This window comes from Manacus candei, unplaced genomic scaffold (assembly GCF_025592945.1).
Source record: "Manacus candei isolate 608988 ecotype Guabito, Panama unplaced genomic scaffold, ASM2559294v1 h1tg000071l, whole genome shotgun sequence".
Taxonomy (NCBI): Eukaryota; Metazoa; Chordata; class Aves; order Passeriformes; family Pipridae; genus Manacus; species Manacus candei.
In genome coordinates, this window is record NW_026138119.1 from 10,142,489 (window position 1) to 10,165,834 (window position 23,346).

A 23,346-nucleotide genomic window follows, 5' to 3' on the forward strand; every position below is an offset into this window, starting at 1 on the left:
CATCTCCAGCAGCCCCTCTGAGGCTGCAGCTGCCTGAACACACATCCCAGATGGTCCCTACAGCCCACACCAGCTCCTGGGGCACTGCTTCCCACCCCGCAGGGAATTCCAACATCCAGGTGTGACTGTGCTCCGCCAGCAGCTGGAAGGGAACGGGAGAAAGCCAGAGAGCAGACAAGGATTCATTCCAACCTTTACTTTGTTTGCTCTTTTTTTTTTGTTTGTTTGTTTGTTTTCCCAATAGAACTTCCATGCAGAGTTCTCCAGAGTAAGTGCTGATGCCGGGTCTGCCCGCCGGCCCTGGCACTGCCACAGACACTTCTGCCACATGGGAGGAAAAAGCTTTTGCTACATGACTTTTTTTCTTTTTTTTTTTTTCTTTTTTTTAAACTTTTAGGCCAACAACATGTTCTCCTCTGAACATTACAGTTAATGAGTGCTATCAAGAATTCCTAACAAAAACTGTACATGAGTTTACAAACGTATTAACATATAAATAATGAGAAGCTTCCTGCCTGGAGCCTCCACAGTAGTCTTTTTGCTTGAGAATATAATACTGGAAGGGCAGAGCCAATCCCTTTCCACAGCACCAGTCAGAGCTGGCTTAGTCCAGTCAGCCATTCTGCTCAAGCATCACAGGGTTTGTCTTCAGTGCCTCTGGCTTGGATAAGCAGTCTGTCACACTGTGCAAAAGCAAGAGCCCAATGCCTCTGGGGAGGAATCCTGCTGCTGAGAGGCCTCTGCCACCCGGTCACCGCTCCGGGCCGAGCTCCTGCTGGAAGGTCCTTTTCTTCTCCCGACAGTGTTTCTTGTGGGCAGGCCAGTCCTTCTGCTGGCACTGCGACCCGCAGTACCGGGCAACCTGGCAGCGCCCGCAGATGTTGAACTCACGCAGCTGCAGGAGCACAGGAGCACAGGACACGGTCAGAGAGGCTGCTCGGGGCCAGGGAACCCCACAGCATTCCCAAGGGGAACCCCGAGAGCTTTCCCAAGGAGAATCCCTAAAGCATTCCCAAGGAGAACCCCCACTGCATTCCCAAGGAGAGCCCCCACAGCATTCCCAAGGAGAGCCCCCACAGCCTTCCCAAACAGAACCCTGACATCACTCCCAAGGAGAACCCCCACAGCCTTCCCAAGGAGATCCCCCACAGCCTTCCCAAGGAGATCCCCCACAGCCTTCCCAAGGAGAACCCCCACAGCATTCCCAAGGAGAGCCCCCACAGCATTCCCAAGGAGAGCCCCCACAGCATTCCCAAGGAGAGCTCCCACAGCATTCCCAAGGAGAGCTCCCACAGCATTCCCAAGGGGAACCCCCACAGCCTTCCCAAGGAGAGCCCCCACAGCATTCCCAAGGAGAGCCCCCACAGCATTCCCAAGGAGAACCCCCACAGCATTCCCAAGAACCCCCACAGCATTCCCAAGGAGAACCCCCACAGCCTTCCCAAGGAGAGCCCCCACAGTATTCCCAAGGAGAGCCTCCACTGCATTCCCAAGGAGAGCCCCCACTGCATTCCCAAGGAGAGCCCCCACAGCATTCCCAAGGAGAGCCCCACCATCACTCCCAAGGAAGTTCACAATCAAGTCTTTCACGCTTGTCACAAACAGGTGACTGGACAAGGGGGAATGGCTTTAGGATGAAGGAGGCCAGGGTTAGATGGGCTATTGGGAAGAAATCCTTCCCTGTGAGGGTGGGGAGGCCCTGGCACAGGTTGCCCAAAGAAGCTGTGGCTGCCCCATCCCTGGAAGTGTCCAAGGCCAGGTTGGATGGGGCTTGGAGCAACCTGGGTTAGTGGAAGGTGTCCCTGCCCATGGCAGGGGGTGGCACTGGATGAGCTTTAAGGTCCCTTCCAACCCAAATCAGTCTGGGATTCTGATTAAGGAATTCACCCACTATTTAAAACAACCTTCCCAGAACGTGGGTTAACCAGGAATTAGTTATGCACTCAGGCTTATGCTGGTGACTGGCTGGCTTTGGAGCTGGAAAGGAATCTCTGGATCCACTGCTGCACTCAGCCAGCTCAGCTCCTTGCCATTCCAAACTGAGGGCAGGCTTTTGGAACTACTCTTCCTCCCAGGTGCTCTTCAGCTGGGAGGGAAGGAGATGACCTTTAAGCTCCCTTCCCACCCAAACCACTCAGGGATTCCATGAAACACAAACTCCCCCCATGACTGCCACAGAACAAGGAGGTTTTGAAGGGACTGCATTTGGTAAGGTTTTACAGTTGCTCTTGTGGAATGGGCTCAACAGACAAAATATTGGAGCACTTCACACTTGCTCTCACAATGCTGCTGTTTTGTCAGCCTGAGTTTTGAACTACAAACACCTTCAATTCAGAAATCATCAGGAGGGCTGCACAAGCTCAGCCACTGCCAAACAGAGTTACCCAGGGAGCTTCTGTACTCTGACCCAAAGAAAAGGCAGAGCTCACACTTTGTCAAACACAGGAAATTCGGGAGGGTTTTTGCAAACATTCCCCTCCCCAAAGCAGAAAGTGGAACTCAGTGATTGGAGCCCACTCAGCATTTGCTATCACAAGAAAGGCTCTCATTTATAGATAAGGACATTTGTGTGACAGAGGCTCAGCCCCTGGACAGCTCATTCTCTGACTGTATTTTGCTTTATCTACCTACAGCAAAGCACAGAACTCACTTTCCTCCCAGTTCTCCTCTGAGTAAAGGCCACTCAAATCCCCCCTCTGCTCAAGAAAGGTTAATCAGGTTATTTTTTGATTCTGCTATTGCCCAAAACCTCTTACAATGCTTCCTGCTGTCTCACACAGCTGCTCACTCATTCCAGCTCTGCTCCCCTGGAAAAGCTTCCACGTGGCTTTTTGTCCACTCTGCAGAGCCCCCATTCCTCCCAACAACACTCACTGCTCCAAGTCACACCTACATTCCCTCCAAGTGAAAATTATCACAGGGACTGAAGGTTCAGGCCAAAGAAAACCTGATTAAAGGTTACTGCTTTTAGCAACTGAGTGGCACAAGCAAAGCCTTACATTTTAAGGAACAAATAAATCCCTGGACACAAAGGCTTCACTTGCTCCCTCCCAGCTCTCTGGACACACCTGTTTTTCAATCATTGTGCATGGGGGGTAGTGACATTCATAGTAAGTGCAGGAGTTCTCCTCCTCCTCCACGACATCCCCGTTAGCGTTGTAGTATCTGGTTACATTCAGGACAGGAAACTGCTCTTCTATGGGGTCTGTAGGGAGCTGTTGGATTGCCAGCCAATACAGACTTTGTTCCCTGGGAAAAAAAAAGCACAAATTTGGTACATGAACTCATAATAAGCACACAGGGAAACTGATTCCAAATTTATTAATAAAGCAAGTAGAATTCACATTGTATTTAGCCTCAGACTACACATACTGCTCATATATTGGGTATTTTTAGGGGTACTTTAGCCTAAGTGTAAAATCCAAGAGTTTAAAATTATCAACCAAGAAACATTTGCATCAAGCAAAATTATTTCTGTGCAAAATTATTTCCTTCAAGTCAGAATCATTTCTGCCTTGAAGTCTGTTTCTGGTACTCCCAGAACCATTCTGAGCATTTGTAATTCACTACATCTTCTCAAAATCAGTTTAATAAGCTCTGAACACCCTGATCTTAAGGATACTGCAAATGTTTCAGGAGAAGAGTGTGATGTGGAGCCTGTGGGTCTCACTGTGTCACACCATCGATTAACCACATCCACCCTGACATTAAGTCTGATGTGCTGAGTAACATCAGGGAAATATGGGATGTAGGAAGCTCCCACAACCTGCTGGTGAAAGGTGATGGGATCTGAGCCCAGGAATTCACTTTGACTCTGTTCAACCCCAATTCACAGTTCCAAGCAGAAGCATTTTGCAGCTCCTGGCTGCTACAGGTTGTGTTGGACTCGCGGTTCCTGAGCATGAGAGGCACAGGGCAGTGAGAACTGCACTGGGGTGGGAGGGAACACAGGCCTCCTGTTCACTGCTCTGACAGATCCTGGCACTGCAGGACCTTGGGATAACACCACAGGGTGGGATGGTCCTGCACAGCAGGAACAGCAAGTACAGACACACCACCAAAGACAGAGGGACGTGCAAGGAGTCCGAGGTCAAATCAAAAAGGCTCTGCCAAGACAAAAATCACTACAGGAAGGAAACAATTTAAGATATTTTCATTTTTTATGATGGCAACCCCCTGGCAGACTTTGACACACCTTTGTTTGCTAGAGATCTCTTCAGCTTTGGGCTTCCACCCCCAGGGCACGAGGCGCAGATTGTCCAGGCGGTTGTCCACGGTCACCGAGTTCAGATGCACCACCTGAAATCCAGGAGCAATCCCTCCCCGGTGCCTCTCCCTGCAGGAGACAAAACCAGCTGGAAGATGAGCAGTGACCAAGGCTCCACAGCCAAAAAATAAAGGATCACACCCATTCCAAAGCAATGCTGCATTTTGTCACCAACACAGGCCCAGGACACCTTGGGCTGCCCACAGACTCCAGGGGTTACTTCAGAGCACCTCCCAGGAGAAAAGGACTTGTTCCAGCAGGTTATTTCCATTATAAATGGGCTGAATAAGAGCCACTCATGGTAGAGTGTAATTGGAAAGATATTGCTCAGTTCCAGAGACTACAACTTGCAAGAGATCCGTGGAATTACCATGTTCCACAGAGCAGACTTGAAAGGTGCCAATACTGGTTTATTATTTTAACAGGAAACTCTATCAGACACATTTGTGCAATCCTGGCACTGGTGTGGAGTCACAGAGCTCATTATTTTATGAAGAAATGTCATTAACAAGCAACAGGACAGAGGTTTCACTGTGCATGCAAATTCTTTTTAGACTCTAATTTTGTGTAACATGTTGAAAGTCTGAAATTACTCCAGAATTGACCAAGAGACACCTGAAACTTGCCCAAAACCCAAAGCAGGACTATTAGCCAGGAGATGGCTGCATGGTGAGTCCTCCCTATTGCCTTCCACCTTCTTCTCCTCTCTCCTTTCTGTGTTTCATCAAGTTCACTCTCAAACACCCTCACACCTGGACAAGTTTCCCTATCACTTCTTGTGGGAATTCCCATCCCACCTGAAAGGTAAAGCCTGGACAGAAGCTGAGCCTCCACATGTTTGCTATGCCATGAGGAACTTCCCAGCACAGGCAGAACAAGGACAAAGGGTTATCCTCCTCCCAGGAGACTCTTCCAACAGCTTCTCCCAGCTGCACCCAAGCCCAGCCTGGACACTGAGTCCTGCTCAGCCCTTACTGAACATTTCAGTTTAAAAAGTTCATTCAATTTTAAAGAGATATTTCTCCAAGTTCAAAAATTCCCACTTGTTTTTTTCCCCTTCACAGAGCTCAGCATTACCCAGCAGAACAGGGAAACTCATTTCAATGTGACTGACAATGAAAAATGTAGGATTTTGTTTTCTTGGTCAAAATCCATCCAGATGCAACTAAATTATATACCCTGGGGGGAAAAAACCACTTGCAATTCAGACATGTCACAAAATTTCCTAGAATTTAATGAGTAAAATATTCACACATGGTCCAAAACCTCCTAAAAGTTTTAATGAGTCCAACTCCCTTGGAGAGGCTACAAGCAGCACCTACACAGAGCTTGTGCTCCAGCTCCCACAGGACAATTCCTGTAAGGACAGACCTGCACAAGGACAGAGCCTGGAGCCTCCTGCTTGGAACCTCCTGGGCCTCCAGGGAACAGCTCTTCCCTTTGAAGGTAAAATGACTAAAATCCTTCTTTTGGGGGGAAAAAAAACCAGGAACCACACACCTAAAAGCAAACAAACTATGGAAAGGGTCTGCTGAAATGCCCTGAAGGAGGAATCACAATCACAACTTGGTTTGGGTTGGAAGTGACCTTAAAATTTACCTCATTCCACTCTCCTGCCATGGGCAGGGACACCTTCCACTAGCCCAGGATGCTCCAAGCCCTGTTCACCTTGGCCTTGGACACTTCCAGGGATGGGAAATCCTCTGGGAAATCCATTCCAGGGCCTCACCCCCTCACAGGGAGGAATTTCCTCCCAATATCCCACCTAACCCTGCCCTCTGGCAGTGGGAAACCACGGCAGGAAAAGCTACTTTTGAGTTGTTGAAGGCCAGTGAAGGGTCTGGCAAAGGGAATCAGGAATCCTGAGGGCTACAGGTGCCAGGAGGGAAAGTGAGGGTGAGCATCAGCCAGATATGGAGACAGGGAAGGAGTTCAGGTGCTTACACTGAGCCTGGGACAAAGTGCCAACTGGAGAGATGGGATAAATATGAACAAGGAATCCCAGAGGAGACAGAAGAACAACAGCAAACTGAGCAGGGGGAAAAGGAAGGGGAGTCCAAGACCAAGTTAAGAAATAATTTTTAAATGGATTAGACAATGAGAGTTTAGAAATGTTGGGGAAAGAGAGAGGATTAGACTGTCCCTGGCACCAGGAATTCACAGCAGAGTGGCTCAGACCTACCCCTGCTCCTACACAGCCCAGACCCACAACCCCCCAAAAGCAAATCCTGACCAAATTCCCTCCCACAGCGAGCCCCTCTTCCCCTCCTTGTCTGACACCACCCTCAGCTCCATCACTGTCAGCCTTCCATGGCCCCAGGTGACAAAGGGTGACAAAGGGTGACAAAGGGTGACAAAGGGTGACAAAGGCCACAGGGAACGTGGAAGTTGGGCCTTGCTGGTGAGCTGTGAGTGTTAACACACCCCTGGACTGAGGTACCAGAACCAGCAGTGCCAAATCCAGGATGCTCCCTGAGCTCCTGCAAGATGCCAGGGAAAACACTTCAACCAGGACTTTTGTTCTGGTTTTTCAGCAGCTCAGAACAGACACAGCGATTCCAGGAACCAGAGCAGAGCAGGTTTCAGGCAGCAGGATGGTAAGTGCTCTAAAAAAAAACCCTAAAAACCCCAGAAATCAGGTCTGAGATGTCTTTTTGAACATGCAGTTGGTGATATACTCATGACTAATCTCCTGATGCTGCTGTTCCCCAGGGAACATCTCTGCACCCAGCAGAGCACAGCGAGCTGGGGGTGCTGCACAGGGAACAAAGGATGACAGGCTCCTGCAGGTCCCCAGCCAGGGACACCAAACCCTGCTCTGGGGGAGGCAGAAGTCCATGTGGAAAACACAGCAAGCACCAGAGAGGCTGAAGAACTTTCAGGAAGTCCTTCCTGTAAGAATTATTGCAGCACATGTGGGGATTTTTCAGCTCTTGGTTGCCACCTGCTCCCTCTCTGCAGAGGCCAGGAGGGCTTGGGGAGAATGTCCCTGTCACAGCTGCAGCTCCAGCAGCTACAAGTTTTCTGTCCCAAGGGCCTCATGACACGAACAAAGATATTTGCTTAATAAATTAAAAAGAAAATTAATCAAAAAAATCAAAAATCTGCATTATTTGCATCTGACACTTGCTGCTCACTGATCTTGAACCACAGGCACACAGGTGGGTTGGTTTTTCGGATTTTTTGGGGTCCATGTGCAGAGAACAATGAAATCACACACCTGTATCTGAGTAATTCATGTTCTTTGCTTTCCAGTTACCCCAGGAGTAAAGGCTGGCACTGGGAAGTGCAATGCCTGGTACTGCCCAGCTCTCCTGCCTTTCACAGGCTCCAAAACCTCCAGCACTGCTCCTCCTCACCAAGGGAAGGACCTGCCACCCCTCCCCAGCTCAGGTTTGTGCTCAGAGCACGTGAGTAAAACTGATCTGCAGGAGGGGCAGGAATTACACAGCACCTGCAGCCAAACACCACTGGGGACTCAGTCACTGACCTGCAGGACGTTGGGCTGTGATTAAAGATGGAAGGGACCAAACTGAATCTACAGAAACAGCTGAAATATTTCATATTTTCTAGAAAAATTTGACTTTGCAGCTTCAGAAGTGCAGCTCCACTTGCCTGGCAGCTGAGCCCCCAGCTCTGTGCCCCTCCAAAATCCCCATTACACACAACCCCTCATTTTTAAGCCCAGCACATGCTCCAGTGACACAATTTGAATTTCCTAACTGAATACATTTGAATTATTTCCCAATTTGAGTAAAACAAAGCAGAAGAGGCAATGACTGGGCTGTGTCATGAGCAAACAGCTGGACTGTCATCACCTGCACAGCCTTCAACCATCAGCCTGAATAATTTTAAGGTGCTGTTTAGTGCTTCTCACAATTATTAGTGTGTGAGGTTCACAGCAGTGGCTGTCAGTGATTTACTCCACATGCTGCAGCCAACTTCATCATTTCACCCAAGTTATGTGTGCAACAAGATTAAACATTAACAGAAGCAGGTTAAAATCCATATTTAATGAGCAGATTGTAAATAATAATAATAGTCTCATATCCTTCCTGTCTCCCTCCAAGCCTGGTTTGGGGGATAAAAGGTAACTTGGAATGGTAAAGAAAGCACAGCCACATTCTGAGCACTGTGACTTCTAAGATAGTTTATGGAAGTGAATAGAAAACATGCTCAATTTTTCCAAAAAAAAAGGGTTTTAAAAGAAGTAACTGTTCTCCTTGGCAGAGAGAATCTGCCAAACTCACACATAGAAAGAGCAAAATATCAGCTCTGGGGGTGAGCTGCTCTCACAAGGGAGGAAGTTGCCCCCCAAAATTCATGTGCAGTCATGAGGGATTCCAAGCAATGATATGGAGAATATGGAAAATAAGACATGAACCATCAGCAGCATCACTTCAGGCAGCTTTGCAGAAAGCCACACAAAACACCCCAAAGTTTTCCCTTATCAGAAGGTCCCCTCTCTCCAGGGCTCTGCCAATTCTCACTGGACAGAAAAAAACCAACCCACAACAAACCCTCAGTGTGTTTGTGTTCACCTGTTAGGTGGAGCCATCCCCTGCTCCCCCTCAAAGCTGCAGTTTGAGCAGCATTTCTCAGATGTAGCCAGTTCTGTGACCCACACTCACCTCTCCCTGCTCTCCCTGCCTGTGAGGCTTTACAGGCTGTGCTGTGTGAGGACTCAGGGCAAACCAAGTTATAACAGATCTCTGGTTTCCAACCCTCCTGAGAGGACTTAAAGCACCACAGGCAGAGAAATACCCCCCCAGCTGGGGGGTCAGCTGGGGGCAGTGACCCCTGGCAGTTTGTCTCTCCCCAGTACCCACCAGAGCAGCTCGTGCAGGAGGCGCCCGGAGCCCCTTCCACGGTTCTTGTCGAAAGCATAAGCAAATATTTTAGCACCATTTCCATCAGCATCCACCTCCATCCGAGCCTAGGGAGAAGGGAGAGCCTGTGAGATCATCCAACAGCAGAGCAGAGCACCTGGGATGGGGGAAGGACCCAACATTCCACACTTGTGTCCCACAGGTCACTCGGCCGTGGTGGAATTCCAGCTGTTCCAAAGCCAAAGGGACCAACCAGGCTGCTGTGGGTGATGGAGCTGGGATAGGGCAGGGAGGAGCTGAGCACAGCAGGATCTGGATCCTGGATCTCTGCTGGACAGAGAACAGCAGCAATCCAGTTCTGAGCCCCTGGGGCCGGGATCCACATCGGGATCCACACTGGAATCTTTGATGGGATCCAGGCTCCACCGTGGCACTGAGTCTCTGCAGAGCCACCAGGGCTTTGTTTTCAGTGTGGCCCTACACCCACCCCATCAGGGGGGCCAGAGAAATGGGGTTCTGTCCTTTGTTTCTCCCCTCCACAACACGGTGTTGGTGCCAATGCTCATGAACTGCAGCAAGGGCTTCACCAGTTTTGGACAGTCCCAGTGTGTCACCACTACCAGTGACACAGTGGCCACCAGAGAAGAGGAAGGGGCAAACAGGGTGGTCACAGCTCCTACAACTCCTCAGAGCAGCCCCAAAGCACTCACTGCACTGAGGAACTCGGTAAGAGATGGTCCCTCCTCCAATAACACCCCAGTTATAGAAGATTTTTTAAATCATTCTCTTTCTCTTTCAAAGCCTTGGTAGAATCCACTCACCCTTTTCCAGTAGATGCTAAGAGAAAACACTTTTTTCTGTCCCATAATCAGTTACAATTAAAGTTTCTCTCACCCAAAATGCTCAGAGGGAAGAATTTCAAAGTTTGCCAAACCGAGTAAGGGCAGGCAAATGATCGGTTCTCCCAAAGCACACAAATAGTAAATTGAAAACAAACCCCCTACATAACAAGTAAATAAATAAATAAATAAATGTTTTAAGCCGATACTCAGGAAAAAAAAAAAGAAAACCCCAGAACTTTTCCCGCTTGAAAATCTCCACATTGGTACTTTAGTAATTTAAAACCGGTCGTTTTTTTCCCCAAATCAGGGAGGTTGCAGGCACAGCACTTCCAGGGGCAGTTGGATTCAAACCGGGAAGGGAAACCCCAAACCCACAACCCCACAACGGGGGCTCTGGGGGGTCCGGGGCTGCCCCGGGCGGGGACTGGGCTGTAAAATACGGGAAATGCCGGGGCGGGGCCGCTCGCTTACCTCGAAGGAGTAGCTCTCCACCAGCGGGATGTCCTGCTCGTCGATCAGCGTGTACTTGGTCTGAAACACACCGGGAGCGCCGTCAGCGAGACCGCGCGGCCCCGGCACGGCCCGGTATGGACCCGGCACGGCCCGGTATGGACCCGGCACGGCCCGGTATGGACCCGGCACGGCCCGGCACGGCCCCATACAGCCCCAGCACGGTCCGGCCCGGTGCCGGTTCTCCACGTGCAGCCCGATATGGCCCCGGCACAGCCCAGTACGGCCCGATACGGCCCCGGTACTGCACGGTCCGGTCCGGTCCGGCCTCGGCACGGCCCCGGCACTGAACGGTACAGCCCGGCCCGGGCCGACATGGCCCCGGCCCGGCCCCGGCCGGCCTCGGCACTGCCCCGGCACGGCCCAGGCCCGGCCCGACATGGCCCCGGCACGGCCCCGGCACCGCCCGGCTCGGCCCGGTAACACCCGTTAAGGCCCAGCCCTCCCCTCCCGTGCCCTCCCGCCCCGCCCGAGCCCTGCCCGGCGCTGCCCCCCGGCCCCCCGCGCACCTTCCCGGCCACCCGCCCGAGCCGGACGATGCCGAGTTTGAAGTCGGTCATGGCGGGGCCGGGCCGGGGCCGCCGCGCGCCCCGAGCCGCTGCCACGCGCCGCCGCCTCGCGCACTCCCGGGGGGCGGGGCCGCCGCCGCCCCGCCCACCCGCCGCCGCCCACCAATAGGAGATCGCGCCACCGCCCACTCGCCGCGCTCCGACCAATGCCAGCCCCGCGCCGCCGCGCGTCACCCCCGCGGCGGCCAATGGGCGCGCGGCGCGCCGCGGGGAGAGTCACGTGGGGCGGCGGAGGGGCCGCGCGCGGGCGCGGGAGCGGGAGGCGAGGGCGGTGACGTCACGTTCGCGGGAAGCCGCGTGCCGCCGGCAGAGGGGGCGGGGCCGCGCTTAAAGGGGCCGCGCACGTCCGCGGGGAGGGGGACAGACCGGGAACCCCCCCGAAACCCTCCCCGGGAACCCCCGCCGGGAACCCCCCGGGCAGACCGGGAAATCCGGGAGCGGAGGCTCCCGCGGGGCGGGGGAAGCCCAGGCTCGCTGCCCGCACACGTGGTGCGGGCGCTCCCGCCGCGTGGAGCCGCGGCCGCCCGGGCGGGCCGAGACCGGTGCGGGGACACGGACACACCCCCGGAGCCGCGTCCCGGCCGGGGCCGGAGCTCGGTGCGGGATCAGGGAGTCGAGGAAGGACCCGCAGGGACCATCCAGTCCAGCTCCTGGCCCTGCTCGGACACCCCAACAATCCCCCCTGGCCCTGGGAGCGGTGTCCAAAGGCGGTGGAAGGGCCGAGCCGCAGCCCCGGTGCCCCCGCGGTGCGGGCCGGGCAGGGGGAGCGCGGGGCGCTGGGCTCACATCGTGACTGCTGCCCCATCCCTGGAGTGTCCAAGGCCAGGTTGGACGGGGCTTGGAGCAACCTGGGCTAGTGGAAGGTGTCCCTGCCCATGGCATGGGGTGGAATGAGAGGGGCTTTAGGGTCCCTTCCAACCCAAACTGAGCTGGGACTCCGTGATTCCCATGATCTACTTTTCACCAACAACAAAACATAGTTACAAATCTCTAGGGCAGAGATTTCCTCTCCTGAAAAATGTGAACAAGGAACGTGGGTTTAACCCTGGAAGCATCTAAATGAGTCAAATGTTAAATCCAAGGATGAATCCTGCTTTTCTGAATCATCCCTGTGATGCAGCAGCCCCACAGGAGGGGATTTCCCTTGAGGCTGCAATGATGAACTGTGGAAATCAGGCACAGGAAGCTGTTTGGAGCAGCCCATCATTGCTCACTGACCCACAAGATTTAGGGAGCACCTAATTCTGCAAGTACTGCCCCACAGAGTGAGCACAAACCTGGGCTCTTCCCTCACAGAATCACTGAGGTTGGAAAAGACCTCTGAGACCATCAGTTCCACTCCCCACCTGGTCCCCCAGCCCAGAGCACTGAGTGCCACACCCAGTCCTTCCTTGGACAGCTCCAGAGTGGGGACTCCACCTGTGCCCACTGCCCTGGGGAGCCTGGTCAGTGCCCAAACACCCTCTGGGGGAAGAACCTTTTCCTGAGATCCAACCTGACCCTGCCCTGGCACAGCTCCAGGTGTTCCCTCAGCATGGCATGAAAGCTGGCAAGTGTCTGGGATTTCAGCTGTGCTTCTGTTTTATTCCATGGCTGTCTCAGAAAAAGGCCCTACAAAGAGCTGGGGGAAAAGCAGGTGAAAGTGCAGAAAAACCCCAGACTCTCCAACTTTCACACTCCATCAGCTGAGGCTGCAAAAAACCTGGTGCTGCTGCACCCAGGGCTGGGGACAGGCAGGGAATGAGAAGCCAGCACAGGCCTGGACCACGGGCAGAGCTGCCCCAGGCACAGCCCAGCTGTGGAGGAACAGACAGATCCCTAAACTTGTGGGTTCTGCAGGGACCTCCATGTCTGGGAACACCCAGGTCAGGCTTTGGTCACTTTTTTAGGAATGAGGAGGGTCCAGCTCCCCCCTCCATCCTGCAGGCACACACTGGGATGTCCTGTACAATTCGTGTTTCCAGAGCTGTTGGGTTTGATAAAAATGATTTTGTTTTGCTCACACCTTTCCCCCTTTCACTACAACCAGACTTGAGGCTCTGTGGTCCTCAAGTCACCAGGGCAGGGTGACTTTTCATCAGGAGAAAAGGACACAAGTGGACCTCCTCAGAATCACAAAGGCACCAGGCAGCCCAAACTCCTCCACCCCTGGGAGCTGCCAGCCTGGCCTTGCTCCAGAGATCCTGGCAACTCCCTGGGAGCTCAGTGAACATTCCAGACAGCAGGACCATGGTGGGAAACAGATGGGATTCACAGCTCCTTTTGGCTGGCCTTGCCCTCGACCTGCCCTCCTCGACAGGGAGGAGAATTCCCACTTCCCAGGAGCCACCTTTGTGATGTTTTACCTGTTTCATTTGTAGGTGCTTTAACAGCAGCAGAGCAGGCAGGAAGCTGGCCCTGTGAGAGCAGCAGTTTGGTGTTAAATCACGTGCAAATATGATTTGTGAAGGTCCCACTGCCAACACAACCTACGTTTGATGCTTCACAAGCAGCACGAGACACATTCCCGGGGCAGGACTGGGAGACAGCAGCCCAAGCTTTGCTCCTGGATTAACCTGGAGCAGTTTCAGAATGGCTCAGGGTAAAGGGAGCACTGGAGGTCACCCAGTCCCACCTCCCTGCTCAACAGGGGCCCCTGGAGTGTTCCCTCAGGCTTCTCTCCAGATGGGTTTGGAATATTTCCAGGGACAGAGACTCCACAGCCTCTCTGAGCCCCAGTGCTCGGTCACCTGCACAGGAAAGTCCTTCCTCCTGTTCAGGAACACAAAAGGTCAGTTCCACCAAACCAGCCCCCCCTGCTCTGCGCCACCTACAGCTGCTGAGGAACTGCAGTGCCTGGTCCAACAGAAAACAGCCCATCAGCTGGATACCCCTCAGGAACAGCCACTGCTCCAGGGGGGCCCATCTGCCCCCTCCTGCAGCCAATTCCCCCCTGCAGCCACCCCTCCTGCTGCCCCAGCACCTTCCTGCAGATCCTGGGCAATAATCCAGACCCTGGGAGAGAAATTTTAGCAGCCCAGCCAGTGCAGGTACCTCCCTCTCTCCTGCACCCCCTGCAAGTGGTGGCAGAACTATTTTGTTTCCTCCTCCTGCAACACACTCACCCCTTTAAAGTCCTGCTGCAGCCATGACATTTTCCTCTGGGGCTGTAAATTCCCTGTAGGAATAACTGAGTTGTTTGCAAAACTGAAGAGACACTGGCAGGAAAATGTTGATGAAGTGCTGTCACCACTTTGCAGGGGAGGAAAAGACCCTGCAGAACGTTTTTCTGAGACCAAGGCACACACAGCTCAGCCTCTTGGGAAGAATTTCATCCCCTTTTGCAGTGCAAAAACGGACCTAAATTAGGATTCATTGCTGGTTTTTTTCCCTGTTAGGGTTGAGGGAAACTGCAATCATGAGCAGCTGGTAATGAGGCTGCTACAATATCCCAGTGCCAGCTAAAGCACTTATTTCAGAATAATTTCACTTCGACGCTAACAGAGCTTTTCCCAGCCTGGAAGAATCCATGTGCTGTGCTGCTTCAAGGGAAAATCCAGCCTCTGGAGGGAACAGAGCACCATTTCCTCAGGATCTTTGGTCCTACCCCCTCTCCAGCTGTCCCAGTAACAGCCAGAGCTCTCAGCTGTGAGAGCCAAGTGTCAAACACCAGGTAGCACAACGAGCACCAAGTTTGGAATACACAGGAACGTTCCCAGATGTTTTAACAGCTCAGAGTGCTCCAGGTGAACTGAGGTTCCTCCTAGTACCAGATCCCCAAACAACTTTTACATTTCCTTAAGAGTTCTGCCAAAACAGAGCCTTTTTAGTGAGGTTAAACCTTCTGATAGTTCCTCACTGTGCTTCTCAACAGCCACACTTCCATCCCTGCCTCAATCCTTCCAGAATGGGCACAGACACCTTTCTACATCCAGTAGGGATGGTGCCTTTCCTCCAGGAAAGTGTTCTTCATAGGATAAACTCCTCTTGTTCATGAGCAGCAGCTCCTCAGAGCAGGCTGGGCTGGCACAAAAAGCCAGAATATTCACTGCTCAACACCAGTTCTGAGGCTCAGCCAGGGTTTAAGGGCCATTTCTTATTTACAGAATGTCTGGGAAATGCTTAAATGGCTCATTTTTCTTCCAGAGAACACACAGGAGAGCACAGTGCAGAGGGGCTGTACTGCTCCCCCCAGTATCACCAGCCAAGGAACTGGGAAACAAGAAACACCAGCCTGGGCCCTTTACAACACAGGATTCCCCTCACACAGACTCACAGCTCTCATGATGCAATAAACCATAAAATAAATTCAACTCAAGAACTAAAATGTCTGTTCCTGGTCACCAGGAAAAAAATCCAGAACTTCCTCTGCTTTAAGGCAGGGGCAAATTTGAGCAAAAAAATCCAACCTGCTCCACCAGAACCTGGGCCAGAGGCTCCTCCTGGTAGTACCAGCCTGGAGGGCAAGGTAGGGACTGCCAGGTACATGGAGTTGCATTCCTGGCTCCAGTAGTTCCTGAGAATGCTGACTGCACATCCATTCCTTGGATTCTTTTCTGACAGGGACCAGTCAGAGCCCTTCTACTCCACAGGCACACGGTTCAAGGAATCTCCCACTTTGGAAGGGACCCCCAAGGACCATCCAGTCCAGCTCCTGGCCCTGCACAGACACCCCAACAATCCCACCCTGTCCCTCAGAGCCTTGTCCAAACTCTCCTGGAGCTCTGGCAGCCTTGGGGCTGTGCCCACTGCCCTGGGGAGCCTGGTCAGTGCCCAACCACCCAACCTTTTCCTGAGATCCAGCTTAAACCTCCCAACCCAGCTCCAGCCATTCCCAGCATGAGGCAGGGACAAACTGAGCCAGCACCACTGTTTGCAGACAACTGGGTCTTTTATTAAGTATTTAAAGTGCTACAAAAAACCGAAGGAGCCTTCATGGAGCAACTTCCTTTTCTGCAGTCTTAGCTCTGTTGGAAGAAGCAAACACAGCTCATTAGTGGAGTCATTTAGCAATTCAATCTGATGCAGAGAATAGAGCTGGGCACTCACAGCCGGGCACTCGATGGCTCCGCTGTTGATGTCGTCGATGATGTCGTGGGGGTGTCTGCCATCGATGCTGCAGCCCACGGACTGGGCAGTGCCCAGGATCTCCTTGATGGTCCCTGCAGCAGGAACACACAGCTTGTCAGTGCTTTAGCACAGGGAAACATCTGAGAACTCACTTGGAACACCCTGGGCTAGTGGAAGGTGTCCCTGCCCGTGGCAGGAGGCACAATGAGATGAGCTTTAAGGTCCCTTCCAACCCAGACCAGCCTGTGATTCTGTAACACAGAGAACTCCTCACACCTCTCAGCTGTCCCTCCCTCTGGGGGTCTGCAGGTTGGAGCTCACCAGGAGACAGCAAGTCACCTATCCAGCTCTCATGTCCTGGTTTCCCAGGGAATGCACTGGGAAGTGCTACCTGTACCTGTCCCCTCCCCAGGGGCTGGGGCTCCCAGCCAGCACAGGCTGTCCCTGTGGTGCTCAGCACACACGGCTGTGGGCCCTCCCAGAACTGGAGCAGAACCTGGCTCAGACACCTGCAGCAGGCAGAGGGAGCACTCCAAACCCCCGGAGCAGGCAGAGGGAGCACTCCAAACCCCTGGAGCAGGCAGAGGGAGCACTCCAAACCCCTGGAGCAGGCAGAGGGAGCACTCCAAACCCCCGGAGCAGGCAGAGGGAGCTCTCCCTGTCTCCCAGCCCCAGGACTCACCCGAGAGCTCCCGAGCCAGGGACCTGTGGCGCATCTGCCGCGCGATGTTCACGATCTCGTCGAAGGTGACGCTCCCGCTGTGTTTGACTGTGAGGGGACAGCAGCACTGAGGACACCTGGGCACAGGCACTGCCACCAACCCCTGCAGCCTCAGAGGCACCATTCCCAGTGCCCTGACCCCATGGAAAGCTGGGAGCTCCCAGCTCTAATGGGACTGCCATCAGCGCTCCTGCTCCCAGACTGTGACACAAAGTTACCCACAACAACTCTTTCCTAAGCTGGCATTTCCTGCCAGCTCCCCTCTGGCTGTACCAGGCTCCATAGGACACAGACAGGATGGGTACAGGTACCTGTTTTACCCTGGTTTTGCCCAGAGAAGCTGTGGCTGCCCCTGGATCCCTGGAAGTGTCCAAGGCCAGGTTGGACGGGGCTTGGAGCAACCTGGGCTAGTGGAAGGTGTCCTTGCCCATGGCAGGGGGTGGCACTGGATGGGCTTTAAGGTCCCTCCCAACCCAGCCCAGTCTGGGATTTCAAGATTCTGTGATCTTTTGAAAAGCAGAATCCTGGCTGCTCAGGATACAGCCCAGTGGCACCTGTTTGCCAGTTTGCACTAATCCCAGAGGAAGGTACTGGTGTTCCCCCCTTTCACCCCCAAAACATTCAGAACCAAAGCCAGGGGAGCACTTACTGTTCTTCTGCTTCTTCCTGTCACGAGGGGGCTCCTTCAGAGCTTTGATAATCAGAGCAGAGGCAGAAGGAACAACCTCTATCTAAATGGAAAGAGATTAATTCCCCCCCCATCCTACACAGAATTTCAACACTAATGAAAATAATCCATCAGTCATTTAGTTCAGCAAAACTGCCAGAGCAGCGTGGGTCGGGTTAGCTCCCTCATACACCAGATTTTCTGGGATGCAGGCACCTGTTCCCAGGTTTTCGGCACAGGCCTCCCCACATCCAGGGGAGAACTGCTTCCTGCCTGGGGCTTCCTCTCAGCTCACCACTGGAATGTACCAGCCACGGAGGTCAGGACAGGCACGGTGGCAGGTGGCTACTGGGTTAGTTATTTCCATTTTATCTCCCACATATCCCGATTATTTATTTTCCATTCCATGAGTTTTATTTATTTTTATGTTGCTTGAAATAAGTTTTTTTTGCCGGTTCTGCTGAAGGAACAATTTTATCTGTGCAGGAAGCAACAGCAGCATGAAAACAAGGTGACAGTAGGATAAAAATTGAACTTTGGCACAGGAGGGTCTCTTCCCACGGACGGGATCCTCCAGCCTGGCTCCACACACATCCCCCACCCACGTTATAAGGTCTTCCCAGAAGACCCCCACACGCCCCTGTGTGGCACTCATTTTATCCACCTCGGAAGGATGAAGGGCTGAGTGGACCCTGCCGGGATTTGGGCCGGTGGCTGGAGCAGGGGGGGCCCGGGGGGGCTCCACCCCCGCAGCACACGCGGCCCCTCCGCTGGCGTTCGGTACCTGCGCTTGCCTGTTCTGGATCGTCAGCTTCACCGTGATCCGCAGCCCCTTCCAGTCGCCCGTGGCCTTGGCGATGTCATCGCCCACCTTCTTGGGGGACTGAGGGGCGACACGGGGCCGTCACACAGAGCTCGGCTTAAACCAGAGAGCCCCAGCGCCGTCCCAGGCGTGTCCGGCTCCTCGGCTCTGCTGTGAGGTCGCTGAACACCCTCTTTTCTCCGGGACCGCCCCCAGCACTTCCTGGGACACGCTTCCCACCTTCCCCTCCCGGGAATACCCTTATTTCCCCCCCGGACACGTTTCCCAGGGCCCCATCCCACTGCCCTTCCCGGCGCCACGCTGATTTCCCCTCTGGACTTGCTTCCCAACCCAGGACACGCTTCCCACTCTCTCTCCCAGGAACACTTATTTCCCCTCTGGACACACTGCCCAGCCCCCTCCATCCCCGGGGACACATTTCCCACTCCCTCAACACCCGCTAGGACAAGTTTATCCCCCCAGGACCACGCTTCCCACCGCCCACTCCGGGATACGTTTCCCTGCCCCCGGGAAAACGCTTATCCCCCCCGGACACGCTTTCCACCGTCCCCCCGCCCTCCGAACACGTTTCCCACGCCCTCAGTCCCCCGTCCCCGGTACCTACCAGCCCCAGGGGTCCGATCTTGGGGGCGAGCGCGGAGGTGGCTCCGACCTCCCCTCCGGTGCAGCGCAGATACACTGCGGGGACAGCGCCGCGTCAGCCGCGCCCGCGGGCCCTGCCACCGCCCCGGCCACCTCCCGAACCCCCCCGCCCGGCTCGTACCGACTTTGATCTCATTGGGGTCGAACTTGGGCGGCATCGCGGCGCGGGGCGGGCCGGGATGGAGGCGGATGGAGGGCGACGTGAACTCAGGCCTGCTGGGGCGATGAAAGAAAGCGTGAGGTGCGGGAGCCGAATATATACCCGCTAAGATCTCGCGAGAGATCCAGAGCGCGTGTGTATGTGCCGAGATCTCGCGAGAGATCCAGAGCGCGTGTGTATGTGCCGAGATCTCGCGAGAGCTGGAGTTTGTACGGCTCTGGATAGATATAAATATATAAATAGAGACAGAAATAGATATAAATAGAGATACAGGGAGATATGGATAGAGATTTAGAGAGATATAAATACGAAGACAGAAATAGAGATATAAATAGATATGGATCTATAGAGATATATATACAGAGATATAGAGATGTATAAATATAAAGAAATAGATATAAATAGATATGGATAGATATGGATATATAGAGATATATAGAGATTTAGATAGAGATATACAGATATATAAATATAGAGACAGAAACATAGAGATAGGTAGAAATATACTGAGAGATAGAAAGATAGAGGTATAGATAGAAATAGAGAGATATGGGCAGATATATATATATAGACATATGGATAAAGATATATAGAGATATTGACATAGGTAGATTAGATAGATGGGTGGATGGATGGATGGATAGATAGATGATATATAGGTAGATAAATGGATTGATAGATGATATATAGGTAGATGGATGGGCCAAGACCAATTGTATGAGGGTCAATAAGGCCAAGTGCCAGGTCCTGCACTTGGGTTACAACAATCCCACACAAGGCTCCAGTCCTGGGGAAGAGTGGCTGGAAATCTACCCACTGGGAAAGGCCCTGGGGGTGCTGGTTGAACATGAGCCCAGGTGTGCCCAGGTGGGCAAGAAGGCCAATTGCCCTGGATTGTACCAGCCATGGTCTGGCAGCAGGGCCAGGGCAGTGCCTGTGCCCCTGTGCTGGGCACTGGTGGGGCCCCCCTTCCAATCCTGGGGGCAGTTCTAGGCCCCTCATCATTGCAAAATGTGGAATATATAAAAATTTTCTTAAGAAAGGCTGTTCTTTGATGTTTGATCTTTGTAGCTTTCAATCCTAATCAACCAGAAGGGAGATGTGATTTCTGAAACAGCAGCTCAAGCTCTGAGTGATGTCCAGGTATTAGATAAATAAGTTACTTGTTGGTAGAATTGCTCTGTTGAGGTTTAGGGCTGGACATGCTTCAGTGATCTCAGAGCCAGGGGAAGGTGAAAGCTTGTGGAGAGGGATGTACCACTGATAGTGGGCACAAAGAATGCAGGATTTACAGGCCATAAGGACTTGTGGTAGAACTCCCAAGATAAGGTAGAAACTAATGAAGCCAACTGAGCAACTGCACTGAAATCAGCTCCAACAGGGGCAGATCCTGACCACCCATCCAGAAACCCCCTGATCCTAAAGAAGAGAAACACTGAGCAGGGGACTAATTAGCATGAGAAGAGAGAGAATAATTAATGAAGAGAAGAGATAATACTAATTAATTAAAGAACTATGTAACTTGTAGCCAGTGAACACTAATTCGTTTGTTTGCTAAAATGTATAAATAGTAAAAAGTTTTGATAGTCCGCTGTGCTGGCACTGCTGGGGCACCTCAAGTCCTGTGCCCAGTTTTAGGCCACTCATTTCTGGAAAGACCTTGAGGGGCTGGAGCGTGCACAGGGAAGGGAACGGAGCTGGGAAGGGGCTGGAGCAGCAGGAGTAGCTGAGGGAGCTGGGGGGGCTCAGCCTGGAGAAAAGGAGGCTCAGGGGGGACCTTCTGGCTCTGCAACCCCCTGACAGGAGGGGGGAGCCGGGGGGGGGTCGGGCTCTGCTCCCAGGGAACAAGGGAAAAGATGAGAGGAAACGGCCTCGAGCTGTGCCAGGGGAGGGCCAGGTTGGACATCAGGGAAAATTTCCTCGTGGAAAGGGTGGTCACGGATTGGGAGGGGCTGCCCAGGGAGGTGGTGGAGTCCCCAGCCCTGGAGGTGTCCAAGGAACGACTGGCCGTGGCACTCAGTGGTCTGGGCCGGGTGACAAGGTGGGGATCGGGCACAGGTTGGACTCGATGATCTTGGAGATCTTTTCCAATCCCAAATAACTTCGGGATCTTGTGACAGGGCGGGGCGGTCCTCCGGCCTGCTGGGGGCGCGCGAGAGCCGGAGGCGGAGCGCTGTAGTCTGGGCGAGGCGCTCAGGCCGCGCGTCTCGGTGCCCGCGGGCGGGTGATCATGTGACCTGGCGGTGTCTCAAGATGGCGGCGGCGAGCGGTGAGTGGGACTGAGGGGGGGAGATTCGGGCGGGACCCTCGGGACGGGATCCCCGGGGCGGCCCCGGGCTCCCCGGGCGGGACGAGCACGGGTAGTGCAGCTCGGTGACGCTCCTCGGGAGCGAGTCGTTCCCGGAGCCGCGCGGCGTTTGCCCTCGCTGACTGTCACACCTCTCCCCAGGTGTCGGGCCGCTGCCCGAGGGCCACGAACCCAAATCCCGGCAGGGCCCACTCAGCCCTTCGTCTTTCCGAGGTTCTGGGCCCTCGGGCACAGAACGGCCTCGTTGTGGCTGATAAAAGGGTGAAGAAGACGAGGAGGACCACGGGTAGCCCCTGGAAGCGCTGTGAGCCTGGGAGGGGAACCCTGCGGGGACCCCTAAAGAGGAGAAGAGGAATAGTGATAATGTGGGAAAGGAAGGACTGGTGAAGACGAGAGATTCGTTTCAGGGAGGCCCCTGGCAGGGACGGGCCGTGGCAGGGGTGGCACGGCTCTGGTGGCAGCCCCAGCACAAAGAACCAACACTCCTGTGTTGCAGGACGGGGAGTTAAAAGCTGCGGTTCCCCCCCGTGCCTGTTCCAGGCCCTGCAGGGCTGGCTCCTGTCACTGCTGGATGCTTGATGACCTCTCTGTCAGGGAGCCAGGCCAGCCTGGAGATGTGTGGTGACAGCTCTGTCCCCATGGCCAGGCAGTACCTCCCAGATCCAGGCCCTGCCTCACTGCTCTGCTCCTGAATGTATTTCCCAGCTGAAATAAAGCATCTCTTCCTTCCACGCCCCCACCTTGTCTGCTGCAGTGCTGTGCTGCATTTATGGTGTCCAGAATGTTGCAAAAATGGGGGTTTGTTCCTACAGAGCCATTTTGCTGCTTTGTTTTGATGACATTTGTTTGTAAAATTAGGGGTTTGGTTTTCTCTTGCTGCCACCACCCAAACAGCTGCAGGGATTGGGGAACACCCATTGGACATTCCTGGGCCCTTCCTCACCCTGTGAGTGTGTGTGGCTGCACAGACCAGCCCTGGCTCCTGTGGGGATGCAGGATTTGGTATCCCTGGGTGCTCCCTGCCTGTCCCAGGCACTTACAGACAATTCTTTCAGGAGCTTAATAAATAAAAACTGCTGTTGTGGGTGCTACTCTCACTCAGGATTGGTGCTGGTCAGCTGAGCACACACAGGCACTGTCACTGCTGACACAGCTTTGCTCACTGCAGGTTTGACTTGTGTTTTTTAAGGCAGGTTTTGACATTTAAAAGCTGCTCAATCCATTTAACAAATCTCTGATCCTTCATCTTTTGACCCCTGATAGGATTCTTTTCCTGTTCAGTGTCTGCCCTTCAGCCTTCATGTCTTGATGAAGGTGAAAACTCTTGATTTCCCACTATCCCCATGACTGACAATGTCTGTCTGGAACAGAGGAAGGTGAGGTGGGTCAAGGGGTTGCACAAATGCTCAGCAAAGACATGATGAACATATTCAGCAAGGTCAGGAATATCTTGCTGCAGGCACCTTGTCCTTCTGCTTTTCATCTTTAAATATTTTATGGCAAGTTTTGACATTTAAAAGCTGCTCAGTCCATTTAACAGTCTCTGATCCTTCATCTTTTGACCCCTGATAGGATTCTTTTCCTGTTCAGTGTCTTCATGTCTTTATCTGTTTTCTTGGGTGAAAACTGATGATTTCCCACTATCCCCATGACTAATAATGTCTGTCTGGAACACAGAAAGGTGAGGTTGCACAAGGGGATGCAGAAATCCTCAGTAAAGACTTGGACACGTTTAGTAAAGTCAAGGATTTCTTGCTGGAGGCACTTTGTCCTTCTGCTTTTCATCTTTAAACCTCCTGTTGTTTCTGTCTGTGATGTCTGACCTGTGGCCCTTCACTGCTGTCCTGCATTTCCCACCTGTAGCTCCTGACAATCAACTTCCCCTCCTGCTCAGCCCTCTGAATTTTGGCTCTTCCCTCCCCTCCTGAGAGGAGCTGAGTCTGAGGAGCATTTCAACAG

General features: G+C 53.3%; 3 protein-coding genes and 1 non-coding gene across 7 annotated transcripts in view; 1 reads left to right on the top strand and 3 right to left on the bottom strand.

Moving 5' to 3' along the window:
• Nucleotides 1-239: 239 nt before the first annotated feature.
• Nucleotides 240-11,081, bottom strand: ZMYND19 (zinc finger MYND-type containing 19). Its single transcript, XM_051808052.1, has 6 exons — nucleotides 10,958-11,081; nucleotides 10,410-10,469; nucleotides 9,097-9,203; nucleotides 4,196-4,336; nucleotides 3,069-3,249; nucleotides 240-895 (listed from the first exon to the last, which is right to left on the bottom strand). The coding sequence occupies exons 1-6, from the start codon at nucleotides 11,006-11,008 to the stop codon at nucleotides 752-754; spliced, it is 684 nt and encodes a 227-aa protein (XP_051664012.1). The 5' UTR covers nucleotides 11,009-11,081; the 3' UTR covers nucleotides 240-751.
• Nucleotides 11,082-15,868: 4,787 nt separating this feature from the next.
• Nucleotides 15,869-19,194, bottom strand: RPL12 (ribosomal protein L12). The gene is made up of 7 exons (XM_051808072.1): nucleotides 19,041-19,194; nucleotides 18,882-18,955; nucleotides 18,239-18,337; nucleotides 17,437-17,518; nucleotides 16,749-16,835; nucleotides 16,046-16,158; nucleotides 15,869-15,963 (listed from the first exon to the last, which is right to left on the bottom strand). Exons 1-7 carry the CDS (start codon nucleotides 19,075-19,077, stop codon nucleotides 15,958-15,960), a joined length of 498 nt encoding a protein of 165 aa, XP_051664032.1. The 5' UTR covers nucleotides 19,078-19,194; the 3' UTR covers nucleotides 15,869-15,957.
• On the bottom strand, nucleotides 17,669-17,796 carry LOC127480283 (small nucleolar RNA SNORA65). The gene has a single exon (XR_007907817.1). It is a non-coding gene; the product is annotated as a small nucleolar RNA SNORA65 (small nucleolar RNA).
• A 2,063-nt stretch (nucleotides 19,195-21,257) lies between the features above and the next one.
• The window catches only part of LRSAM1 (leucine rich repeat and sterile alpha motif containing 1), a 30,011-nt gene continuing 27,922 nt past the window's right edge, over nucleotides 21,258-23,346 (top strand). For all 4 annotated transcript variants that reach the window (XM_051807952.1, XM_051807953.1, XM_051807956.1 and 1 more), the window contains exon 1: nucleotides 21,258-21,348. The gene's annotated coding sequence lies outside the window, so the exon portion shown is untranslated. The remainder of the gene's footprint in view (nucleotides 21,349-23,346) is intronic.

What these genes read in the sequence shown, in the direction of transcription:
- ZMYND19 (XM_051808052.1), bottom strand. Translation starts at nt 11,008, where the DNA reads ATGACCGACTTCAAACTCGGCATCGTCCGGCTCGGGCGGGTGGCCGGG. An exon ending in TCGGGCGGGTGGCCGGGAAG is followed by an intron (nt 10,470 to 10,957) that starts GTGCGCGGGGGG and finishes GGTGTGTTTCAG; the next exon opens with ACCAAGTACACGCTGATCGA. An exon ending in GCACAATGATTGAAAAACAG is followed by an intron (nt 896 to 3,068) that starts GTGTGTCCAGAG and finishes GTGCTCCTGCAG; the next exon opens with CTGCGTGAGTTCAACATCTG.
- RPL12 (XM_051808072.1), bottom strand. Translation starts at nt 19,077, where the DNA reads ATGCCGCCCAAGTTCGACCCCAATGAGATCAAAGTCG. An exon ending in CCCCAATGAGATCAAAGTCG is followed by an intron (nt 18,956 to 19,040) that starts GTACGAGCCGGG and finishes CTGTCCCCGCAG; the next exon opens with TGTATCTGCGCTGCACCGGA. An exon ending in CAGGAAGAAGCAGAAGAACA is followed by an intron (nt 16,836 to 17,436) that starts GTAAGTGCTCCC and finishes GTCCCCTCACAG; the next exon opens with TCAAACACAGCGGGAGCGTC.